The sequence below is a fragment of the Schistocerca americana genome, chromosome 1 (assembly GCF_021461395.2).
Source record: "Schistocerca americana isolate TAMUIC-IGC-003095 chromosome 1, iqSchAmer2.1, whole genome shotgun sequence".
Taxonomy (NCBI): domain Eukaryota; kingdom Metazoa; phylum Arthropoda; class Insecta; order Orthoptera; family Acrididae; genus Schistocerca; species Schistocerca americana.
In genome coordinates, this window is record NC_060119.1 from 337,526,794 (window position 1) to 337,552,090 (window position 25,297).

The 25,297-nt window shown below is 41.7% G+C and overlaps 1 protein-coding gene across 1 annotated transcript in view; it reads right to left on the reverse strand.

The window, feature by feature from the left end:
• Positions 1-1,157: 1,157 nt before the first annotated feature.
• The window catches only part of LOC124622416 (tyrosine-protein kinase Dnt-like), a 232,390-nt gene continuing 208,250 nt past the window's right edge, over positions 1,158-25,297 (reverse strand). Inside the window, exons 10-12 of the mRNA XM_047148112.1 lie at positions 17,062-17,221; positions 7,058-7,194; positions 1,158-3,176 (exon numbers count right to left, since the gene is read on the reverse strand). Coding sequence (XP_047004068.1) covers positions 3,065-3,176; positions 7,058-7,194; positions 17,062-17,221 — 409 coding nt within the window. The 3' untranslated portion in view covers positions 1,158-3,064. The remainder of the gene's footprint in view (positions 3,177-7,057; positions 7,195-17,061; positions 17,222-25,297) is intronic.

A 25,297-nucleotide genomic window follows, 5' to 3' on the forward strand; every position in this document is an offset into this window, starting at 1 on the left:
TTTCAGACAGTACTACATCACAGATAACATCATCTTCTGTGAAAATCCTGATTTTACTGTTAATATGGTCTCCAAGATCATTAATACACAATATAAACTGCAAGCATCCCTACACAGTTTTCTGGGGCACAATCAAAGTTACTTATACATCTGAAGATGACCCTCCATCCACGATGACGTACTGTGTCCTCACTACCAAAACGTCCTCAGTCCAGTCACAAATTTCACTTGATACTCCATATGGTCGAACTTTTGACAGTGTCACTGATTCAAATGCATTTCGTAAATCAAGCAATACTGCGTCTACATGACTGCTTTGATGTGAGACAGGTGTGAATTTTCGGAATTCATGTTGACTGTCAGGGAAGAGGTCATTCTGTTGAAGATACCTCATTATGTTTTAGGTCAGAGTATGTTGTAAGATTCTACAACAAATCAGTGTCAAGGGTATCGGACAGTGGTCTGGTAGCTCACTTGTACTATCTTTCTTGTAAACAGGTGTGACCTGTGGTTTGTTCCAACTACTGGGAACCGTTATTGTTCAAGGGACCTACAGTGGATTCTATCTAGAAGAGGGGCCAACTCAGCCGAAAATTAACTATAGAATCTGGCAGGGAATTCATAGAGCCCTGGAGCTCAGGAGGACAGAACTTCATACCCAAGATACGATGAACGGAGTTGCTATCTGCTCCTATACAAAGGTTCTGTACAACGTTCGATACTGTACACCCTTTTGGCCCGTTTCTTCAGAACGTTGAGTCTTTCTCTACTGTATTTCCCTTATATTTCACAACGTACTTACTTACGCCAGCAATATCTACATTGCAACTGTTGTCTCATACGTTTTGGGGCTACATTCTATAGCACACATCCAATATATGTTTATTAAGGACATGCTTCAACAAATAAATAAAAACTTTCAGTTTATTGATTTTAATTTAAATAAACTCATAATTTTGCAACAAGAAACAATTAGCGTTCAGAACAACGATAAATAAAGTGTACAACAAAGAAATACAGGATAATGCCTGAATGACAGAACTGATCTGAACAAGCTAGCACAATGTAAAATGTCTGTAATAACATATTACAAATTGTATTGTACATGATTTCTTGAACTGAACAATGATGTACATACAAATTAAATTATTCTACCAATATTACAACAGAGGTAGTCACATGCAGCGAGAGTCCACATACATACAGTATATAATTTGTAAAACAATATACAAATCTCAATAAACATCAATGGGCGATAAGAATACAACGACGGTTACAAGAACACCAATCAGAATATTATAGTTCCAAAGTATACGTGTATATAGGCTAATTAAAAGCGAAATAGCCTCTAGACAGACAGAGAGAAATCGATATATTCCACATTAATTGAGAAGAGGTGCATTCCTGCAGTGCTTAGGGTGTTGTTGAGGTTATTTTATATAGAGGGTCTTTGGTGCTGACTTGCAACTGCAAACAAGAATGAACTTTCAGTATGTGATGCCATTTCGCTTTGAACAACTAAGTCCATATGTTTCGCATTGTACTTTACGCACAGATATAATAACACCAAATAAGTCTAGCTGTAGTTACATTAACAATCAGACACAAATTTTTCGATATCATGCAATAAAAACTCCGAACATTACAATAAACTTCTGAATTATATGTTTAATATTCCGCATTAATGATTAACAAACGTTTACAGTAATTACATTACATTTTATGATACATTCCAACCAACAACCCTGTTATTCCTTAAACAAACTGCAAGTACTGGTAGGAAGGACGCTTAATAGTTATAAAACGAAAGAGACGTAGGTGATACTGCTGGAGAAGGAGAGGCGTTAAATCCTTCAACTCTGAAGGTAGCAGCAATGAATATTGTATGAGAGGAATTATGTTGTCTTTCTTATGCCAAGGATGAAATTTGAGCCACTAGTACAGATATATTACGCAAAGCACAGAAATACCAGATATTGAAAGATCCAAGTGTTTGATAGAAAAATTCGAGTGAGTAATAAACCGAAACACAAAGACAGTGAAAGGTGAAGAGCTTGTTCATTCTGTGAAGATGAATTTCCAGTTATTTGCGTTAATTTCTTCAGTAAAAATGATACGTTGCTTCAAGTATATGAGCAGCTCAGGCATGCTTGCGACACATCGAGGGAAATAAAGGAAAAATCTTGTTACAGTGTTGTCTGTCAGTGTTGTGAAATATCACTTCATGCTGTGTTGAAATAAATGTATTTGAATAAATTTCTCTTTAAATATAAACTATACCATTGACTCTCCTTACGGGAATAAAACTAAACTATTGCACAAAATTAGGCCCTTTCTGTTCCATAACATAATTATTTTTCATTACACAGTCGTAACGAATTCCAACAGTTCACTTAAAATTACACCCAAAAATATATGGCACATCTTTAAATATTGAGTCAGTTCTTAGCCTAGGACCTTAATTGATCTCAAATCCTTAATTTTCCATTACGACTCTTCCCACTTCTAAAGGAGTAGCACATTCAGTAATTGTGAGAAACATGTTCACATTTCGAATGGGTGCTGCAGCACAAAATCAAAAGACCACATTGATATGAACACAATGAAATTGTTCGAATAAATATATTTTCATAAAAAAGCCTTCTGTCTGCCATATATTTCTCTCGGGCAGTCCATGGAACAAGTCATCCTGCTAGATACATGTCTCCCATTTCTTTAAACCATACACGTAGAACGTCCAGTCTAGTGTGTTGGCTATCGCCTAACATTCTCAATATTTTTCCGTTTTTTTAAATAGTCATTATCATAACAAAATCTACAAAAATACAAAATAGTTCGAATTATCACAAACATCACATTATCTGACTAACGGCTGCCTATACAAAATATCTCCTTACGGCAAATTTAATTAGATGTGTACAAGTGCAATATTTCCAGGCTTCAGTACGTTTTACTCATGACATGAAACGCCGACGTAGTGATGTCGCGAGCACCTCTGCCGTCTCTACGCTCAAATCACGTGGCGCCGCACTCTACAAAAATAGCTCTGCCGGTCGGCGTCTTCTTAGATGTACTGCCCTAGCGCCGTGTACAGCTCTTGCAAACAAGAGAGCATCTGGCTGAACGTGACGCGGTCCTCAGGTTTCGACAGCCAGCACCACGCCATCAAAGTGAACCTGCGAAATACACAAGAGCGAAGATACACATGAGAGTCGTTCCATTAGACATTTGCTATCGCTGCTATCAAGCAAAACGCCAGATCTGTAGAATAAAAAAGAAACGTGGAGGATAAGGGTTGAACGTCGTCCACGGGGTCATTAACGCTGGAGCACAATTTCATAGAGGATACGGACGAAAGTTCTCTGTCGTGTTGTTTTTAAGGGGGGACATTGATGAAATTGACCAAAAATGTCAATTTTCGATTTATTTTGTATTTGTTAGTACAACTCATGGACAAAAAGTTCCCAAAGTTTCAATGCTTAAATCGCATCTGAAGTGCCTGAAAATTAACTAACCGTGTGACGCAGCCTCCCTACCACTCCAAGCTCAGCTCAGAGGGATAACAACCCCTACATTCACAAGGAGAGGCTTCCAAATTGTATTCTGGATCTTGTCAAGCCCACTTACAGGTTTCTGGCCGATCCTGCATTACTTAAAAAGAGTGTTCATGTCTAAATCCAAAATCCAAATAAGTATCTAAATTCACTCATACGGAAACGATGCCCTAAGCACACATTAGCATCTGCTGTAGTTGTCAGAATTGCAACTTATGATGCAGTTTTTGTATTTAACGATGGGAACGTCGAGAGAATGAACGTATTAGAAGGAATGGGCTTCCAGATAGGAAATTTTACTGAAGACAACCTGCGAAAAATATATTTACAGAGCGTCTCTGCAGCTGAAACGTCAGTTGAAGACCTGGTAAAGGAAAGAAGACAGATAACAAGAAATCAGAAGAGAAGCCTTGAAGGGAAAGACGACTCAGAGTACAAATATGGTGCCCTCTGAAGAACTGACATAAGGAAAAAAGTTAGGTTGAACTTTAAATTGCGGTTCCCGAAAAGTTTGTTTTTTAAAGTACATGTACCTATTCCTTAGATTCTATCAATGCTACAATTATTAAATTTTGTACAAATGTTTTTGAAAGTCTAATAAAGGTTGTCTCAAGAGAATTATGAACTTATGATTACAAGCTGAGATATGGGGCAAAGTGCTAGAAATTGTGCATGAATTTAAAATTGTACTTGCGGAATTATAATTTAAAAATTATGAAAATTCTCCTATTTGACCTATTCCAAAAACCTCATGAGAGAAGCTTACAACATATAAAGAGATGAAACAGAGAATTTTTTGTAGAAATCTCTTGAATACTTTCTGAGGAAAAGAAACATAGATTATTTTTGGAAAATAAAACTTCAAATTTAATTCAAATAAAGTTGAATATATATAATCAGTGGATTTTATATGTAAATGTGTTACTTTCATGGAAAGCGTGGTACAAAATTCCATTGCCATATCTCCAAAATCGTGAATTTGGTGCATTATGGAAAAAGTGTGGGTTATTCATCAACGTCCCCCCTTAAAGCACCTAACCCAGAAACTCCTTAATCGTAGCATCCTTTTGCTTGATATAACTTTACAAGAGCAGTGATAATCAAAAGCTCTTGGTAGAAATTTCAGAGCAAGTTTGGCTGTGCACCATACCGTGGCACGAATCTGGACTTGGTAACTTTGTCACAAGTGCTCTTCACACTCAGCAGTGCGAACGTACCTCTTGAAACACATCAGTTCTCTTCTTCCATCACAAACTCATTCAGCAAGTAACTGTAGAATGCTTGAGTGAGACTGTCTTTCCACAATATTCTCCATCTCTCACGAAGTATGAGATTATATAAGACCTTAACATCGATTCACCAAAGTGCACAGTTCAGTAGCGCTAAGACCAGTTCCGTAAACAGAATGCAGTGTATTCGTTTGTGAGCGTTAGAAACTTTTATGAATGACAATAATTGTCCGTGAAAAGACAAAACATTCAGCCAAGTGAGTCTCGCACATCCCTCCAATGGACTAAGTCTTTCTTCTAACGAAGCCTCTGGGAGAAGAACTTCCGAGAAACGTGTGAAAAATTCTATACCATCCATGAAATGCACTCGTATTAACATATTGCGTATAGCACATGTTCCACTGACCTCACACTGCCATGGTCGCAACAATTTCGGGACAGTCTACGGTAAGTCAGAGTGTAAAACGGCCAGCAACCGTCAGTTCTATTTACCTGTAATTCGAGCAATGGGATCAACACTTGCCCCCACAATGTTCCAGACTTGACACGTTACTGCACTGTCACCTGAGGAAGTTAACAACTAGGGGCACAAGACACAGAGTGACATCTAACTATTCATTTCGTTGAATAGAAGTTTCCTTCATGCTAAGTGAATGGAGCTACCAAAAATCAACTGTGATGGTCAGTTAGTTTTATGCTCTTATCTTGAATGATTTTGGTCGGATAATGGTTCAAAAATAGAAGTGACTTGTGCCTGTAGATGCTTCAAAATAATGACCGAAAACTTCAGTACACGGCGAATTCTCACACAATATGTAATAATACGCGTAAGAATTGTGAGCACATATTTCTGACTAGAGGCCCAGAAGTTCAAGTGTTACGGGCCGCGGGCAATGTCAAAGCAGCCCTAGCTTGACGGATCAGTTTACATCTACACACACGAATAGTTTGTGTGTAGACTCAAGGCCCCGTGTGGTAAAAAGTGGCAATTTCACGTGTATATTCTACAAAGCATATATTTCCTGCCAGAGTAAAATACATCAGCCTCCGTTATAAAAAAAAGTAATAGCTGTCTTAACGTTACTATAGGAACACTAAAACAGTATTACCATATACCAGTGCATGGTTCCACAGCTATATGTACTGGTAAAATTCTCTCGAGCTTACAACCGCGTCATATTTTTTAAAATGTACGCGCTCACGGCCGAGTCCTCCTTCGCCATTGTAACGTGTCACAACTTGACGATGGCCTAACAGTACTCCGCTCTTGGATTTTAAACCACATGACGCTGTTGGAAGCTCGAGAGATTTTTACCAGCATTGATATGCATGATAAAACTGCAGTAAGGTGCTGTTAACAACTTGCTGTGTCTTATTTTTATTTAGGGGCAAATAGTATCAGGAGTACATATGAGTAGTTTTAGATATATTATCAAAATGAACGAACAACATGAGAGTACTTAATATTGATGTGGACAGGTAAGTGTATGGGCCTTTTAATGATAGTAATGATACCTGGCGGTGTAGAACAAATGGTGAGTTGGGTCACCTTACACCAGGAGCTGATATTGGAAGTTCAATTAAAAAAAAGTAAGAGAATAACTTGGTTTAGACATGTTCTAAAACAGTTTTCTTATAGAACAGAAAAGATTTATGAACGTAGGGCAATTGGAGACACACAGAGATGAATATAATGAATGCGATGGATAGACAACGTGGAAAAGGAAATAAAGACTCAGATGACGGAAAAGTATCAAACGGGAGAGGGTATAATGCAGGAAACCTGTTAAGGAATATAACTTTCACATACGGCTCTAATCACCTGAGAAAAATAAGATTTTAAGTACTCAGCTGTTTGTCAGAAATCCCCCCCCCCTCCCCTTTGTCTGAATAACAGTGTCTAGATAACAAATTTATTCGTTTTCCCTGGCTGGTTTGAGCCAGTATATGCCACCTTTAGATTTAAAAACTAATCGCACAAACTGTTACTTGTCGTCAATAGTTGTTGCAAAGAGTTTTTAAATCAGAAGAATGCCGTGCTGGCTCAAAATGGTCATTGAAAATAAATAAATTCGTTATCTGGATTGCGCTCTTTAGACAATTTGCATATACATATGACTAAGGTACCTCCACGAGCGCTAATGCTGTCTTTTAATCGATCCTCCTGCTTTGAAGTTCGTGGTTATCCTTTGAAGATTTCTAAACTGGGTATTAAACGCTGACAGCCCAAGACAGAAGTAAGTCGGGTGTAGGTAGAGGTGAGGGGCCACTCACAGCTCGTCCGGACAGTTGAGCGGCTGCGACAGGCGGTAGCCGTCCCGCAGGTAGGCGCTCATCTCGAAGGGGTCCACCTCCACGTACGGCTGCTGGCCCAGCGTCGTCAGCTCCCACAGAAGCACGCCGAACGCCCACTGCAGCAGCAACAACAACAAAAAACGCTGTGAGGGCACAGAACTGGTTTTCCCACTTTGTGAACCACTCCTAGTTAGGCTGGACGCAGTTTGAACATATGAACATTCGCAACTGAGGAACGCACTTATAGAGTAAAAATGCGTTTCAGTTGCTAGTAACTTCCTTAATTTATTCCACGACCGGTTTCGGAGCTTAAAGCTTCATCTTCAGGTGCCACGAAATAGTTGTGACAACATAAATGAACGGACGTCGAGCCAGTCAATCATTGTGGATTAAATCCACGTTCAACAAACGAATGGGAGCGTAGGACCTGCAACCACAATCCCTACCTGGACAGTACGACTAACGTTTGTTGAACGTGGGTGTGATCCCCAGTGATTGACTGTTGTGATCATCACACATTTCTGTTTTCGTAATTATTTAGTAGCATCTGAGGATGAAGCTTTAAGCCCAGAAACCGGTCGTGGAATAAATTAAGAAAATTACTGGCAATTGAAACAGAATTTTACTGTATAAATACTTACAATAGTAATTTATTGACAAGTAGATCGACTTATCCCAAGCTACAGCAGTTGACAGATACAGAAAGTTATTCTAACTTGCGAAACTACATTATCCCTATGCAACACGTATCCTACTACTGAGACAAAACATTATGACCATCTGCTTAATGGGAGGTTTCGGCCAAGACTGTTGAAAGAACTGCGTTTCTTCTTTTACATAATTTGCATCCATAAAGATCGCCTGTAAAAGAATTTTTTGTTGTGCAAGTGTTTTAGAAGCTACAGAAGGTTGACTGGAACCGTACGCCGATCCAAATACAAACAGCTGTAGGCGCTCGATGAACTAGTTCAAGAAAAGATTCGGCCTGTATACGGATTTCTGTCCAATGAAAATCTGCTTAAAAGCTGCACCTCTGCCAGTATGCAAAATGACAACGAGACCTTAAGCGCACGCATTTGGAAACCGGTGCTGAAACTTCTCCCTTGTGGTGCAAAAACTGTTGCAATAACTCCTTATACTGCTGCCGGTATAGTCAATGAAAGTTATTCATGTATTACGAAGAACATTAACTTGTTAGTAATAGTCATAGGGACAAACAGCGAAAACTTCGCGGAGTTATTTGACAGGAAACGTATGGCCGCCAGGAAGCATGGACTGTCTCAGTTCGTTAATACAGCCTGGATTAAAAAAATATTGCACCAAATTCCCAACAAGAGCAATTGAGAGAACTAGGAAGTATGCCTCTATGATTCTGGGATCGCAAATTAACCCTAAGTTTTGAAACAATATTATTTTTATTACCCAAATTTCAAACACGTTTTTTTTCGAAACATCATTTTCCAGCGCTCGAAGCTCTATAGAAACTCGACAGAGTAATCCGTTCACTTGATTTGTTACTTAAGTGAAAGATACTAACGCGTAGGGGGTCTTAGTGACAGCTTTTTTATTAGAAATTTAAATATATTAATTAATGAATCTAAATTAGAGAAACATGTGAAAAAAACACGTTTTTCACATAGAGGCCATTTTAATTTTTTGAGGTTTGTTTCTAAAACTCAATGTGATGCCTCCCATCCAAAATTTATTCTAATTTAATACAGGTCTATTTTATGGCTTTCAGAAACAGAAACTAGTCTATACAACGCTTCACGCAAACTAACGCGTCGCGAGGCGTATACTTTGGCAAAGGCGACAGCCGCCGTTTTTAATTTGTTGTCCCAAAAATATTTTTTTCACTCGTGAATGTAAGGCTGTTAAAGTGGTAAAACCCCTATTTTAATAAAAACCATTCCTTGAACAAAAAAAAATTCCAAACTTCACCCATTTTTCGTCCCTCTTGACTAGAGCTTCGGCTCAATGGCATATCGGTCCACCATTGGAAAGCAAGGCAATAGTGATACTTCGTGGCATGGATTCGACGAGTACCTGATTGTATTCCGCATCTATGTTGAGCACATGTCAATGCACGGGACACTCAACAAATTATGGTATGGTGGTTTGTCTGCGGGAGGCTGGCACCTTATAGGGTCGCAGCTGGGTAACATCGGGTCCTGGTCGGAAAATTTTGTAGCCAACACATCAACGCGAGTTTACTATCAACCTTCTCCAACTACTGCAGGTCGATTATGGCCTTATGATACAGACTGCTGTAAGATGCTATCGCCTTGAAGGAAGACAAGCAAGAAGAGAGGTAGGTAGCCCTCAATAACATTCACGTAATCCACAGCTGTGACGATGGAATTTTTTTCCTACAAGCCACACGAAAGCTCAGGTGAATGTCCCCCATAGCATAACATGTTCCACCGGCCTGCGTCAGTAGCACGGTGCAAATTTCGAGAAACCGTTTGGCTGTATGATGGTGAATCCGGTCACGACGATTGATCTGGTGTAACAAAAAACGTGATTCATCTCACCAAAGGACTAATCGCCACTGATCCATGGTCTAATGCCGATGATGATGTGCCCTTTGCAACTGTCGTCGGTCAGCATGGTAACATGCAGGGGTGATCTGTAGCAGAACCCCATGTTCAACAAAGCACGCTGACCTGCGTGCTTCGAAAGAATTGCGCCTTCACTATGATTGTACTCAGGTGTCAAATCCACCAGACATCGCTGCTTTTCCTACTTTAACCCTCCATTACTCGAGCGATAATTCATGACACAGTCACTCGCGCTGTGATAGATGTTATGCAAAACATAAACGTTGTATTTGGACATTCTGAACGGTGTGTATGAATTATATTAGCAGTGTTTTATTTAAATCTAAATACAATACACAAATACGATACTCTCTTGCTGATAAATATTTTCGGGAATTGTTCGTAAATAGCTCCAGTGTCTCTCTGAGAGCTGCCAAGTTGTCATTCTCCCTGCGAACACTTCCATCAGTGATACTGTCAAACCTCAGAAAACACAAGTGCAAACTGACTCGGATTTCACTAAGCATAAGTAGCACAATTCAAGTACGTTGCCCTTTGAGTTATCACACAACTTTCTTTAACTCTTTATCGAACATCTCAGGGATCCACACAGATACTACAAACCAATGAAAGCATCGATCTGTATAAAATCTGTTTCTTTAGCATCCCTTTCTCTGCAAGAATAGCCATGAACTTCATTGATGTAAATGTTACTACGTACATGATGTAATAATGAGTATTATATTACAGTTCAATAAAACTCCGTAATAACTATTTCTATCTTAGTTATACGAGCTTCATTTTTGGAGTCCAGGTGAAAACGTAATAATATTACAAGCTCTTACTCTATCACTGGAAGGTTATTTATTTTTCCTCCATTTAGCTACTCCATCTTTCCCTAAAAGAAATACGTCCTCTTTAATTACTTCTTCCTGTGATTCAAAATCATAATTTTCCGCTATGTCTTGTTCCTTTCCTAAATCATGAGCGCTTTCATGTACACAGTCCTTGTTCTCAGAGTCAGCTGTATCACTGTCGGGATCTTCGTCGCTCAGCTCATGGAACGATTCAGTAATGCATCAGGATCTCTGCTACACTCAGTCCTAGGTATTTTACCAACATTGACATTGATTCCACAAACAAATTAAAGAGAATGTGTCCTTTTCTTAGGTAAGTATTCTAGGCAAAAAGCAGATTAACTGTAATTGGTTTCGATGAGCCTAAAACTACGCACATGAAAGTTCTATCCAATCTAGGAAAACAATAAAGTAACATACACTTACTTTGTCTCACACTGTAGCAGTAGTGCTCGCGTGATTGAAGAGTGTCCTCCAGGCTATAGTAATGTTTCATTAAGAGTGCAACTCGCGTAACTGAAAACCTGTGATGGCTGAAGCTGACGGATGAAAATGGCTCGAACTCATCCGGCCCAGTCAGATGAAATTAGAGTAGGAAAATCATGTGGATATCGGGTGTCGTTCACACGTGAACCGAAGGGTTAATCGGCGGACAAGGCTCCCAATCGCACGTTTTGTGATGAGGCTGGATGCCCCAAACCTCGTCGTCTACTCGCCGTTTCACCGTCCTTAACCACTTTCCGTATGCTTCACTACAAAAGCAAGTTAACAGTAGACCTGCGTTGTTTTTCCCAAGATGGTTGTTCGCAGCTGACGGGCTGTAACCATCTGCCTCTTGTCAAAGTTGCTAGTGCTGTGGATCTTTACACCCGTCGCTCGTATCGTCACTGGGCCTTAACTTGAGGAAAAAATTTCTACGTATGTAAATCGGGAACATAGAATTGTATGGTAGCGGAAAAGGGTCTATGACAAAAACGGAACGGAAGACAGTCCAAGCGTTTCAGATGTGGTGCTGCAAAGGATACAGAAAATTATGTCGGCGTTTAAGATAAGCAGTGAGAATTGGCGACGAAAGGAAATTTGGGAAAACATTGACAGTAGGTTGGCACATGATGATAGGACATATGTAACGCTATCCGTCGTACTAGAGGGATGTGAATGAGGTAAAGGTGTAAGAGCTGTAGAGGAAATCAGAGAGTGGAATATATCTAATGAGTAACTGTAGACGTGGGGCGCAAGTGCTACTATGAGACCAACATATTGGCCGTGTCAAACCAATCAGAAGACTGATGACTTTATACAGATAAGTGTTGCTACAGTTATAACTCATTCGTCCCTCCCCCTTTTATATACGTTTATTATCATGTCACGTGCCGCTACACCACAAAGAATTATTAGATCTTACAATAGCAGTGATCATAGTTTTTTAGCTGCCAAGAGTCGTCAGGCGAATTTCTCTGATGTTTCAGCAGATATTTGTAGTTTCGTTTTTGCATTGTGCAACTGGAATCATCACAAACAAATACTGTTCTTCAACTCTTTCATGACACCGAGTGTCGACGAAAAGCGACGGTTTGTTTCCACTATAAACAACATAATTTTTAAAGCGGAATTACGCGTGCCTATTCAATACAACTGCCACAGATTACTCTAGTGCATCGCTATGTATTAACAGAGATAGTAAAACACGAATAATGAACAGCAATCCAGCAGCGCTCTATCGTGGCCGTAGCAGTACACTCGGGCCCGGGAAGTGTTGTCGCTGCTGGAGTAATGTCTATTCTTCGTGTTTTACTGCCCCTCTGAATACATATCGATAACAAAAATTTCGCACTAATCTGGGACTGCTCTATCGAATGGACACTTAAAATTCCGCTTAAACAATAATTTTGTTTGCAGTGGGAAACAAACTGGTGCTTTCCGTCGATACTGGGCATTCTATCAAAGGCACGATCACCATTGTATGTTGGGTTGGCTCCATCTACGCAAAACAAAAATGAAATTGCAAATATCTACTGAAACACCAGATAAAACGCGCCTGATGAGTCTTAGGAGAGACTATGATCTTACAGCATAGCTTGAGAAATTCGCTTTCGGTGCATGCAACATCTAGTTATTCGCCATCTACCGGCTGTGATATGCTTTACAGTATCAGGTGATACCTCAAAAGAAATTGAGTACGGGTGACTCTAGTGACGTACGAAGACAGCAGTTGTCATTTGTGGACTTTGCATGCAACCAAGCATGTGCAATGCGACACTCTGCTGCAGTGAAGGTTTCAAGGGAATTCTGTTTGATCGAAGAAGGAAGCACTTTCCGTCGTGTTATTGCAGATGCCATTGTCTCTCCATCTGTTTAGATTGTGGACACGGTACAGAGAGACAGGGTCAGTGCACAAGGCGCGTTGGACGAGATCGCCAACACATTGCAGACCCCACGTGAAGACCTATATCTAGCCATCCAAGCACTGAGACCTCGCGTTGCTAATGGCACAGCACTGAAAGACGATCTCTTAAGGACCACTGGAATCTGTGTGTCCGATCAGACTGTAAGGAACAGGTTACGGGAAAGGACGTTACGACCCAGACTCCTGTTCGAGTAGCCCGCTTGACACGATAACATCTCACAGCCCACATTAAGCTCTGCTGTTCCCAAGCCAACTGGTACCTTCGTCAGTGGCGAAACGTTTTATTTACAGAGGATTTCCTCTGACATAAGGTGATGCCCGTGTTCATTTGTGGAGAGACCCAGGTGCGCGGACAGATTCGGTCAACCTTCTGTCATGGTGTGGGGAAGCATCAGTTGTGACCATTACGAATCTTGTCATTGTCTCTGATAGCCCTACCGCCAGGCAGCACATCTAACAGGATGTGAAATCAAGCACCTTTCAGTCGTCTAATTTCCAAATTTATTTCATTTGACTACCAGTTTCAGAGATTTGCTACGCCATCTTCAAGCCCCTGACCGACTTGTAGGAAGTTTCCACCACGGTTCTGGGCAAAACAGGGGCCAGGACGGTGGTGGAATCTTTCTAAAAGTCGGTCAGGGGCTTGAAGATGGCGTAGTAAATCGCCGAAACTGGTATTGAAATAAAATAAGTTTGGAAAGTAGACGAGATAAAGATGTTTGATTTGACATCCTTTAGCGAACAGCCAAGCTCCGCAACAATCTCTGAAAAGATGGACGTATAGGTACATCTAACAGATCCTGTTGGACCATGTACTGGCTACGCACGCGTTGATGGCCATGACTTCCTTCTGACACACGATAATAGGGACCCCGCGCTGGGCGACGCCAGGGATGTCTCGCGAAGAATGGATATAGGAGTAATGGAATGGCCACCAGTGAGTCCGACCTAGACCTCAACGAGTATGAGTGTCACAGGGTTGACAGACGTGTTCGTGTCCGCACTGTTCTACCACAGACTCTGCAAGAACTCTCAAGAATAATTTAGGACAGAAAGAGATGCTACAGGGTGTCGTGCGCAGATTTACAAGAAACATGCAACGCAGGCGCCAGGCCTTTATAAAAGCTCACGGAGAGCACACATGTTATTCAAGCACTCAGAGTCAAACGACGAGTGCCCAGGACGACTGCATGAACGATTGTTTCCACTTGTTTTAGACACCTGCCGGATATTTCTGTAAATAAGAGAGGATGTAACAATGATTTGTTGTGTACTTAAGGTTTGAAAGAGGAAGGTGTAATTTGGTAACGTACTTCGTCCTCAATTATTGCCAAGTGGAGTATGGCAGACTCTCAAAATGGTGTCCTCTAATTCTTTAGAGCAACATACCGAGTCCTCAATTATTGCTCAACAGATTATGCCCGACCTTCAAAATCATGAACCCCTAATTATTTTGAGCAGTGTATTTCGAGGTGCTTAAGGCATTATACAAAGTGGCGATCTACGCATTATGCACAGAGACGCTAAATCTATGCCTGAGAGTTCGTCAAAGCAGGAATGTCTGCATGCGTTTCTGTTAACACGGCTGTTGTGTCATCGAAGATGGGAGTATCATGGCATACTGTCCATGGCGGATGTTAACACTTGGTCTCCGAGAATGTTGAAATAAACATCCTGGCTCTTGTTCAAAATAACCTCAGTGAGTGGAGCCAAGTTATGCTATGAAGGAGTTCTGAACACACACATACAGTGGATTACACGTCTCACATGCCGCCGTTGTACTTGACAATTTGCATCTTTTGAAGAGAGTCAGTAATGGCTTCTTGTCGGAGCACACAAACGCGCCCTAAGTCCGCCACTGTGCAGTTTCAGTATCGTTTTGACCATTGACGACGAGCGGATTTGTTTGCCGCTGTGAGAAATGGCCCTTTCCGAGAGTCCCTATTCCAAATATCCACTGCGTGCAGTTTTCTTTCGCATTGTTTCTTTGTAAATTTGTTGAGATTGACCGGCACTTAGTAACCGCAGTAATCCCAGCCGAACTGCAAAAAATATCATTGACAAAGTCATCCCCGATCGCTGTCGGTTAGGATCTTTTTACGAGCACAGATCTTATGTTGTGTTACCGTGGTTGGGAAACGTAGAACTTTCCTTGTAGGCACGTTAAACAGACAGCGTTCATAAGCCAAAAAACCTGACAATTTCATTCTCGGTGTGGCCACGGGCACGTCCAAACAGAGTATCTCCCTCTAGACATTCTGTCAAGTACTTGCGTCAATTTGTCTTCTATATGGAAAGTAGCCATACGTGTAGAGGACAGAATGATAGGACGTGTTGCGTTCTACACATACACCCACTATTTACAACGGTGGTGGAGGACCATCAGATCACGAAATACCAGTAATACACTATCTATAGTGCTATACTGATCAGTGCGATCATTTAAGAAGATGAAAAAGAATTGTCCTGTGGACTTATCTGAGAAATTGAATAATACATCTCTAGCGTTGAGCTTTGCCTGTTAAACATAAGGAAATCCACGTCTAACGAAACCATCGGTAGGTATGATTTTAAAGCAAGCCTAGCTTCGACAGTTCAGCCTAAACTATTTCCTCAAACTAATTTAGGCAGTAACTGAGCTCTTTAGTCTAACTGGTACTGGCAGCGGCACGTTCGAGGCTTAACCACAAAGCGATGTCTCCTTTTTTTTATTTTCATTTTACAAGAAAATTAAATGTCTTGTCCATAGGATGAAAGCTACGATACCTGCGATTAATTCGTCGTTTTTCTATATAATCATTTTTTTTTGTTCACAGTTGTTTTCCAGCTTGACTCAAGAGCACGTGTATCTGTGCGCTGCTACCTCAGCCACTGGCGTACGGAATTTTTCAGCGTCTCCACATCTTCAGAGTGATGCCTCCGAAGAGTATCTTTGAGTGGGCCGAAGAGAAAGAAGAATGATTTGATGCAATTCAGGACGGTCAACATTTTTGGTGCCCAGCGTGTATAAATCTTGGAGTAGCCCACGTTTTCGTTACTGGCTTGTCGCACTGCCTTTACAGTCAGCTAATTCGTGACACAATACATCTGTTGTTATCGAGCGGTCGTCACGAATAGTTCGGTCGACACGCTTACGTAAAGCCTCTGCGGCCCCTTGTCGCCCGCAGACCCGCCACCTTTGTTTGCGCTTCATTTTCTCTACAGCGACGATCGCATCATCTAACGATTGTACCCTGTCAACATATCTTCTTCAGCCTATGTGATTGTAGAATGGAATTAAGTCACAGAATGCACTCGCATACGTGCGTGAATGTCAGAAATTTTCTAAACTTATACACTGCGGCCAGCCATTGATGTAGGACGCTGTTGCTGTAGTGGAGAGTAGAGGGAGGTTTGTGGTGGTACACCAGTTTGTACACTACCGCTTTAATGAAGGAGAAAAAAGTAATCTGAGGCATTACTTTCTGAGTTTCCCCTGCAATGTTAGATACACGCACTACCCGGCGTTCGACACTGTTTGCGGAGTAAGTTCGTTGGTCCTAAGTGTTGCATTTGGCATCCGCTGCTTCCTGGTAAATTTTGGTCGATTCTGTGCTTTAACTGGTCTGGCAGACGCAAAGCTGCACGCCGACTGAACCACACCTCCAGTGGTTCTGGACTACAAGCGCCCTCCGTTGCGGCATTTTAGATCAGCGGGCGGCTACACACTCCATTCGCACTAGGAGCCTATTTACTTCGTATTGCTACACAGACAATGCCCAGCAGCGGCTCCAACATCATCATTTGTGCTCTAGGTCAGAAAGCCCCATCCTCGTTGGCACTGAGAGCTGTACTTACTTCTTGCTGCATTATTTGTAATGAGTCTTCGATCGCTTGGAGGAATACAAGTTAAGTAAATCTTCTGTTTGCTGTGTTCACTTGTTTGCGAATCGTTTCTGTCCTGTCCCGCTTTCCTACAATAACCGTCGCCACATCACTCTGTAGCCCCCGTCTTCTCACCGGTGTGAATGAAGCCGAACAAAATAGATTTTCGCCCCAAATCCTTCTCTTATTATTATTATTATTGGGATTTACTACATCTGATATATTCGCTTCCTCAATGTGGAACGAATGTCAGTAACTTTGTTGTGTAGGCTACAATTAATATCCAAAACACAAAATTTACTTGGTGGTACATACCACGTCGGAGGCGGCGCTGAACTGCTTGTGCACGAGACTCTCAATAGCGAGCCACTTGATAGGACGGTTCTCGTTGTCTCCGAGGCAGTAGTAGTCCGTGGGGAACAGGTCCCGCGACAGCGCGTTGTCTGTGAGGCGCACGCGCAGCTTCTCGTCCAGTCTGCAGGCAGAAAAGGCAGAGGGCGGCTCAGCACAAGCAGTGGCGCACAAGGACTCGGGAAGGTTTAGGTTTTCGACATCAGGTTGTGTCTATTTCCATTTTACTTTTATTTTATTTGCAACGTCGTAACGCCTGTGTAAACATTCTCAAGTAAAACACTCAACTCGTTAACTACTTAGGTTAAGGGTTTCCAGGGCCCACAGCTGACGGATGAAACATTTTACTTTAGTATACACAAGCAGCTGAATAGCTGCAGTACTCAGAATAAAAATAAAACAGAAACATAGAACAGCAGGTGTAGCAACCTCTTTCTTCCCAAAAGTTTATCACGGCTGTGACCTCGTTATAACCAAATTTTTGACTCAGGAAGATAAAATGTTAGGAATAATAGGAACAGCTGGTTCGCGGTTTTGATCTTATGTGAGTAACAGGAAGCATGGTGTATCATATAAAGTTTTTCACTCAGGATTTCAAGCCATCAGAAGGGGTGTACCACAAGGTTCCATTCTGGGTCTTTCATTTTCATACTGATATTGTGGTGCAGTTTAAGACTGAATTGAATAAGTTTTACGTTGGGCAGTTCCTTTAACGCCACTGAAGAATATCTTCACGGAGACTCTCGAATTTAATTTTTTAATATAATTTATAATGAGAATTAGCCCTTCAGTACCATACTGTTAAATAATTTCATTGTATTGCACCTAAATTACATACATCACATGTAGATCTTCGAGTTCTTTCCACATCCAAGCGCAGTTCCTTGTGAAATCCTTGAACAAATGGAATAGTTTCCTCATAAAATATAGGTCTAATACCGAGTCTGTTAAAGTGTATGCAGCTGGAACCATACAACTCGTTAATATTCAACTTCAGCCCTATGTATAGTGCACTCTGCAGACTAACGATGCGCCCTTCATTGCTTTTTACGTATGTATGCAAATATGACACAAGATCACTGGGAATTGGTTGTGTACGAAGATTACTCGGTTATACTAACATTTTTAATGCGACTGCATTAATGTATTCCTATTTTTTTAATGATGATAGGTAGCACTTCATCATATTAAACTAAAATATTTAGTTGACATATATCACCCCCGTCTTTGTGTCCTAGGTTCAATGACACAGTAAGAACGTTACCACTGCTCTAAGTACCCTGTGTGACTCGTTTGCTTTATCTTATGATATTTTTCGTGAGAATGTTAAGCAAAAGTTGTTGCATTGATAGTCAGACATTCATATGTATGTCACATGTTTCTTCGTTGCTACCCCACGTTGAACGGTTGATACAAGATTGTAGCTAATAAACGCTTATTTCATCATAAGCTCTCGGTAGTTTTGAACTACAGTGTTTATCAAATTACAATCGCTGATGGTAAGAGACGACCACATTCCTACAGGGTAACATTATTATGAGACCACTACCTTTGTAGGAAACAAGGATGCTCCAATTTATGTTCATCGATTACAATTTTCCTACAATTGTACTAATGCACTACTGCTTTATGTTTATTTTTAGTCATCTGTCTTCCGACTGGTTGGATGAGGCCAGCCACGAATTCCTCTCTTTTGTCAACCTCATTTCAGAGTACCACTTGGATCCTACATCCTTAGTTATTTGCCGGCTGTATTGCGGTCTCTCTCCTGTCCTGCCCTTTTCAATCGGAGTATTTCGTTCTTCGTCTTCCAAGCTTATTTTTCCTTATTGTACATGTTTCACGTATATTATCCATATTTTCCTGTTTTTTATACTTACTCCGCTCAAAATTTTCGAACATCTCTCTCAGTTACACATTGTCGAAAGATTTTTATAGGTCGACAGTCATTTTATTTTACTTTTACTTTTATTTATTTCTTTATTTTTTCAAGTGTTTCTTTCATTAAGAGTGGCAACGTCAGTACTCCTTGCCTGGTGTCTTCGCCTTTCCGAAATCAAAAGTGATCGTCATCTAACTGAACCTGAATTTTCATTTCCATTCTTCTGCACATTATTCCTTTTAGCAACTTTGACACGTGGGCTGTTAAGGTAACTGTGCTATAGTTCTCACACTTATTTACGTTTTCTATCTTCAGAATTATGTGAATAGTGTTTTTCCTGAAAGTATGATGGTATGTCTATACTCTCTTTGGTTCTACTCATCCATTTCAGTAATTTCTTCCCATTTCATCCAGTGATTTTAGAAATTCCGTACGCATTCGTCCCACGTTATTTGGTCGCAAGTCTTCCAAACGTCATCAAATAGCCTTCGATTCGTAAAGACATACAGCGTACTTCTTCCGCTCTGTCCTCAGTGTTTGACACAGGAATTCCTCCTGAAGTTTTGATACTAACACCTCTGTTTTTCAACGAAGGTTGTGGTCCGCCCCCGGTAGCTGAGTGCTCAGCGTGATAGAATGTCAATCCTAAGCACCCGGGTTCCATTACCGGTTGGGTCGGAGATATTCTCTGCTCATGGACTGTGTGTTGTGTTGTCCTAATCATAGTGATTTCCTCCCCATCGACGCGCAAGTTGCCGAAGTGGTGTCAGATCGAAAGACTTGCACCTGGCGAACGGCCTACCCGACGGGAGGCGCTAGTCACACGACATTTACATTTTACCGAAAATTGTTTTGACTTTTCCATGTACTGAATCAATCCTAATTATGATCATTATAATAAACGAGAAGCACTATATTGTTTTGTTCTACAGAATCCTGTAGAACATAAGCGATATAGTACTGTACATTTATTATAATTCTTCTCTACCAAGAATAGAGGGAAGAATTAGATAACACGATGAAATATCGTTTCCTATTTCATCATATCTTTCCAGTGGCCACTTCAACTTCACTTCTTTGCACTCCCTATTTATTTCATTCGTAACTGAGTTACATACTTATATTTCTGTCTTTCCCTAAACCATGTGTATTTCCTATTTCCGTAGATCAATTTAAGTGTATCATCTATTACTCAAGATTTCTTCACCATTACCTTAGTTGTGCTTAAGTTTGTCTGAACAGTTTCTGTAGCTACCATTTTTAGAAATTCCCACTCCTCCTCAGCTGAACTGCCTGCCTTGACATTCATTATGGCAATATCTCATGTATTAGGGAACTTCAAATGCATCCTTCGTCAGTACTTCAGTATCCTTGTTCTCGCAACACTGATTCTATCGGACGAATGTCTGAAACGTCAGCCTTCTCTTGATACGAGGGGCTTTCAACAAGTAATGTAACACATTTTTTCTTGGCAAATTCCGGTTCACAAATGCGGAATTTGTTGTGAGAGATCGTGAAATATCCTTGCATCAGCCCCTATGATTTCGTTAATTGCACATTGGTGGCGGCGCTATACGAAGCCTTCGAAATGGCTTCCTTAACGGAAATTCGTTCCAGGCAGATAGCTTTCATTGAGTCCCTTTTGGCGGAAAACCAGAGCATCGCAGATATTTGTATGTGCCTGCAAAATGTGTACGGATACCTAGCAGTGAACAAAAGCATGGTGAGTCGTTGGGCGACTCGTCATCATCGCTATAAAGTCGCGCAAACCTGTCCGATCTCATGCGTACCTGCCACCAGTACACAACCTCAGTAAATAAACGACTTCACCGTGCTCATCGCCACAAACCTGCAAACAAACTTTCCGTTACAAAGCAAGGCCTCAATAAAGTCTGCACACCCGAGAGGAGCTCACAAAAGTTGAGTGAACTGTTATTCCTCATCCATCCTACAGTCCGGATTATTGTGACGTTATTAATGCTGCAAAACGTTGCCTCCTTTGTCCACAACTAGCGTGGTACCGTGCGGGCACACAGGCCCTACCAGTAAGGTGGTATAAGGCCGCCGCATTCATCGGAGATTGTGTTGCTAAACGGCGTTTTGTAGCCAAAAGAGTGGGGAACGATAGGGTGTATAGAAAGCCTGACTAAAACCGACCTTATTTCAGAAAAAAAGTGTTGCATTACTTATTGAACACCCCATGTAAATGGTGATTTGAGTCTGCATCTGCTGTCTTTCTGTTCTGATTATGACGTCATGACCTGAACAATTGTAGTTTGCTGTCGATTCTTATTTTACACTAAAGTGTAGAATTTTCATCAGTGAACAACCAAGGGAATTTCAAGTACGACTCAGGCACCAGTATTCCTGTCGCTCCGTGGGAACCAATCTTTATGAGAAGTTACGGTTTGCTACAGAAATATCGAGTACTGATTCGTGTTGTCATAACTCTGTTTTCATATCGTGCGGAGGCTCTTGATGAAATTGATTTTGTGAATTCCACCGTCGAACGTTCGGTGAGGTCACGTACGACTTTGAATGCAAACCACACCTAAAAAAAGAAAAAAGAAAAAGAAAAAAAGAAAAAAAAGAAACACACAGTACTTCAGGGGTAGCTTTTCCATCATCCCAACAGCGTGATAGGCAGATTTAGTACAGAGTCGAGAAACTGTATCTGCTCCGGTCTTTCGTCGTACTACCATTACTTTGTAAAGTTTGGTTTTGGGCATTGTTCAGTGAGCATATGCTACTGATACAGGAAACTTTAGTCCTAAATGACATCGTAATTCCCTGACTACCTTCCCAGGACGCTAGTAGTTTGTCGGTGCACATTAAACCATTGCTACCTGACACAATCCGAGATACAAGCTGCAGAATATGCGGCGATCTACACATGGCTGTGCTATATCGGTTCAGGAGCAAGATCGCAGGAAGTGCTTCCATCTTAAAACATTATTTGAAACCTTGCATTTAAATGACATTCTTGTTTTCATTCAAGTAGCAGAACGTAAGCTAGACATGTCTGTCTGTTTCATAATCTTGTACCATGCTGGTATATCTGCAGTTATTATTATTATTATTATTATTATTATGTTACATTACCCACTACCGAAACCCTTTAGAGAACACACTGTCGGATAAAAAATGGTACACCTGGAAAGACAACATCTACATTGATCCTAGACCGGCATATGCCACCTGAAGTATGATAATGTTTTCAACGTCGTCCGCGAACTTATTGCGTAGCGGCAGATCTACCAGTGTGACATTTGTGTCTGTCCTTTAATAGGGAATTCTCGCAGCGAGAAAGCTCAGTGTGACACATAAGTGTGAAGCAAGAAGACAATCACGCTAGATATATGTACTCGTGCTTCTTAAGAACAACTGAGCTAGTCTGAAAGAGATCAAATAATGGTGCAGCGAGTTGCGACAGGGTTCTTTCGGAGAATTGGCACAGAGGTTGGACGTACTGTGTCAGTTGTGCAACGATCCTGGTATCAACGGTCACAGCAACTGAGCTAGTCTGAAAGAGATCAAATAATGGTGCACCGAGTTGCGACAGGGTTCTTTCGAAGAATTGGCACAGAGGTTGGACGTGCTGTGTTAGTTGTGCAACGATCCTGGTATCAACGGTCACGCGAACACGCGATGATATTCTTATTCCGTAGACGAGGCTCTGGACGCCGAGACAGCACAGACGCCAACCGAGATAGTCGCATCGCAAGGAGGACAGGAGTGGCAGATCGTACAGCTACCCCGACGTGTCAGCACCAACTGTTGCGGATGGGTTGTTGGCAGTTGGACTACGGGCACGCACACCTACAGCTAGTCTTCCACTTACTCCACAACATCGACGTGTACGGCTCGACTAGTTCCATCAAAGGATCACTTGGATGACTGAATGGCGATCCGTTGTCTTCAGTGATGAAAGAGATTTTGCATGCACGCAAGTGTCAAACGTTTGCGCGTAAGCCGTAGACCTGATGAGAGCTGTTCCGTAGAGAGCATTCATCCAAGACATACTGGCCATGTCCCGGGCTCTGTGGACTGGCCATGTCCCGGGCTCTGTGGTCTGGGACCCGATAATCTACAACCCTCGTTCACCTTTGATATTTGGGCAGGGGACGCTGCTAGCACACGGTACGTGATGAGTGTTGTTGGACCCGCTCTTTTGCCGTTCTTCCAACAGGAAGGAGATGTGTTGTTCCAACCATATAATGCTCGTCCACTCACTGCCTGTGAAACTCAACGTCCTCTGCTAGACATGCAGCAACTACCCTGGCCAGTACGATCTCCGAACTTCTCTTCAATTGAACTCTTGTTGGACATGATGGGACCAGCAGTGACTCGTGCGACTTGTCAACCAACATCACTTACAGAACTACGTGAACAGGTCGAGAAGATGTGGCATAACGTATCCCAGGACAGTATTCGCCATCTGTATGATCGACTGGATGGCAGATTCAGCACCTGAATTGCTACCTGTGGAGACTACACCACGTACTGATACGGGTATCGCAGAATGGGTCGATACCGCGTGGCTCAGAACCGCTTGTACTATTGGTCTGTCAATGTAATCATTTCATGTATTCTATATGCGCTATTGCAACAATAAAACTTGAGAGAAATTGAAACCTGTAAAACGGTATACTAACTTTTTTCGCGGCTGTGTATGTATTGTTTTGTCTCAGTGACGTTGTTACCTACGGCTACACTTTATCTAGCGGAAATGGCATACTGTAATCCTGTAAGTCACATACCAAGTCTGTCACACGGTATGGATTCACATTGTCTTTCATCACATAATACGATGAGAGACAACACTCTTTCCGCCGCTTTTGAACACAGCTTCTGTCCCGTGTTTACTATTAAAAAAATGGTTAAAATGGCTCTGAGCACTACGGGACTTAACTTCTGAGGTCATCAGTCCTCTAGAACTTAGAACTACTTAAACTTAACGAACCTAGGGGCATGACACACATACAGGCCCGAGGCAGGATTCGAACCTGCGACCGTAGTGCTCTCGCGATTCCAGACTGTAGCGCCTAGAACTGCTCGGCCATCCCGGCCGGCTGTTTACTATCCAAGACTACGTAAAGCCTTAGTGCTTCTGTCTTCGTTTCGCTGGCACTCAATCAAATGGGTAAAAAACTACAGTGTGTCAGATTCAAGATATCGAGACCTCTTACTCCAGACGTTTTGCAGAAATTTCTATACCTCAAGGCCTGCCACCTAATCTCTTGCTATATCAGTACCATAAACGTGATGACAATCCCGTACAACGTGATCAGGTATACTTATTGCATCACAGTAACAGCCGTTGTTCTTCTACCAATCCTATGCAAGGAAGTGAGATGTAATCTACGTTACGAAAAGAACTGGACCAGCCTAATAAATGGCCCGGTAAGTGATATCTGCAATATCTCATTGGAACCAGAATTAAAGTGGTGTAGTCTCTCACTGTGTCTGAAGATTTCCATTTCAACGTCAAGTCTCTGAAAATTATGTTCCTAATTTTTCATGAGTTTTTTTCTGGCGAGTGCTAAATATTTGTGGTTCTATTCGAAGTTGCTAATCGAAATTGTGCGCCCGTTAATGAAGTCTGGAGGTCTTTGCTTTCTCTCCTCTCTGTCCGGCCAGGCCTTGGAAGGCCCAACGGTATCGACCGGCCGCCGTGTCATCCTCAGCCCATAGGCGTCACTGGATGCGGATATGGAGGGCATGTGGTCAGCGCACCGGTCTCTCTGCCAGTTTACGAGACCGGAGACGCTACTTCTCAATCACGTAGCTCCTCAGATTGCCTCACAAGGGCTGAGTGCACCCCACTTGCCAACAGCGCTCGGCAGACCGGATAGTCACCCATCCAACTGCTAGCCCAGCCGGACAGCTCTTAACTGCGGTCATCTGATGGGAACCGGTGTCACTACTGCGACAAAACCGTTGGCCACGTCTTTGCTGGCGGTGTCAAAATGCTACAGCACGGAAACCCTACTATGCATCGTATTTTGTTCGCTGAAGGAGCGGATTTGAAAAACTGCAAATAATTGGCACAAATACATGGACTGTAGCCTGCAGCAGGCCCTCTCCAACTGTATATACTAAGATTTTAAGCCAAATAAAGGGTTACAATTTCGGTGAAGTGCAGGAGCAAATGCGTTTGGTCAGGCATATGAGTTTTTGGGTAAAAGACTGAATAATTTTCCGTAAGTATAAGCTCAGAAACGTGACTTAGACCACGAATTCGTGCTCATTTAACTACAAATCATCAAGAATGTAAGTACCCATAGTCAAATTGAAGAATAATTTTTTAGAAACCCC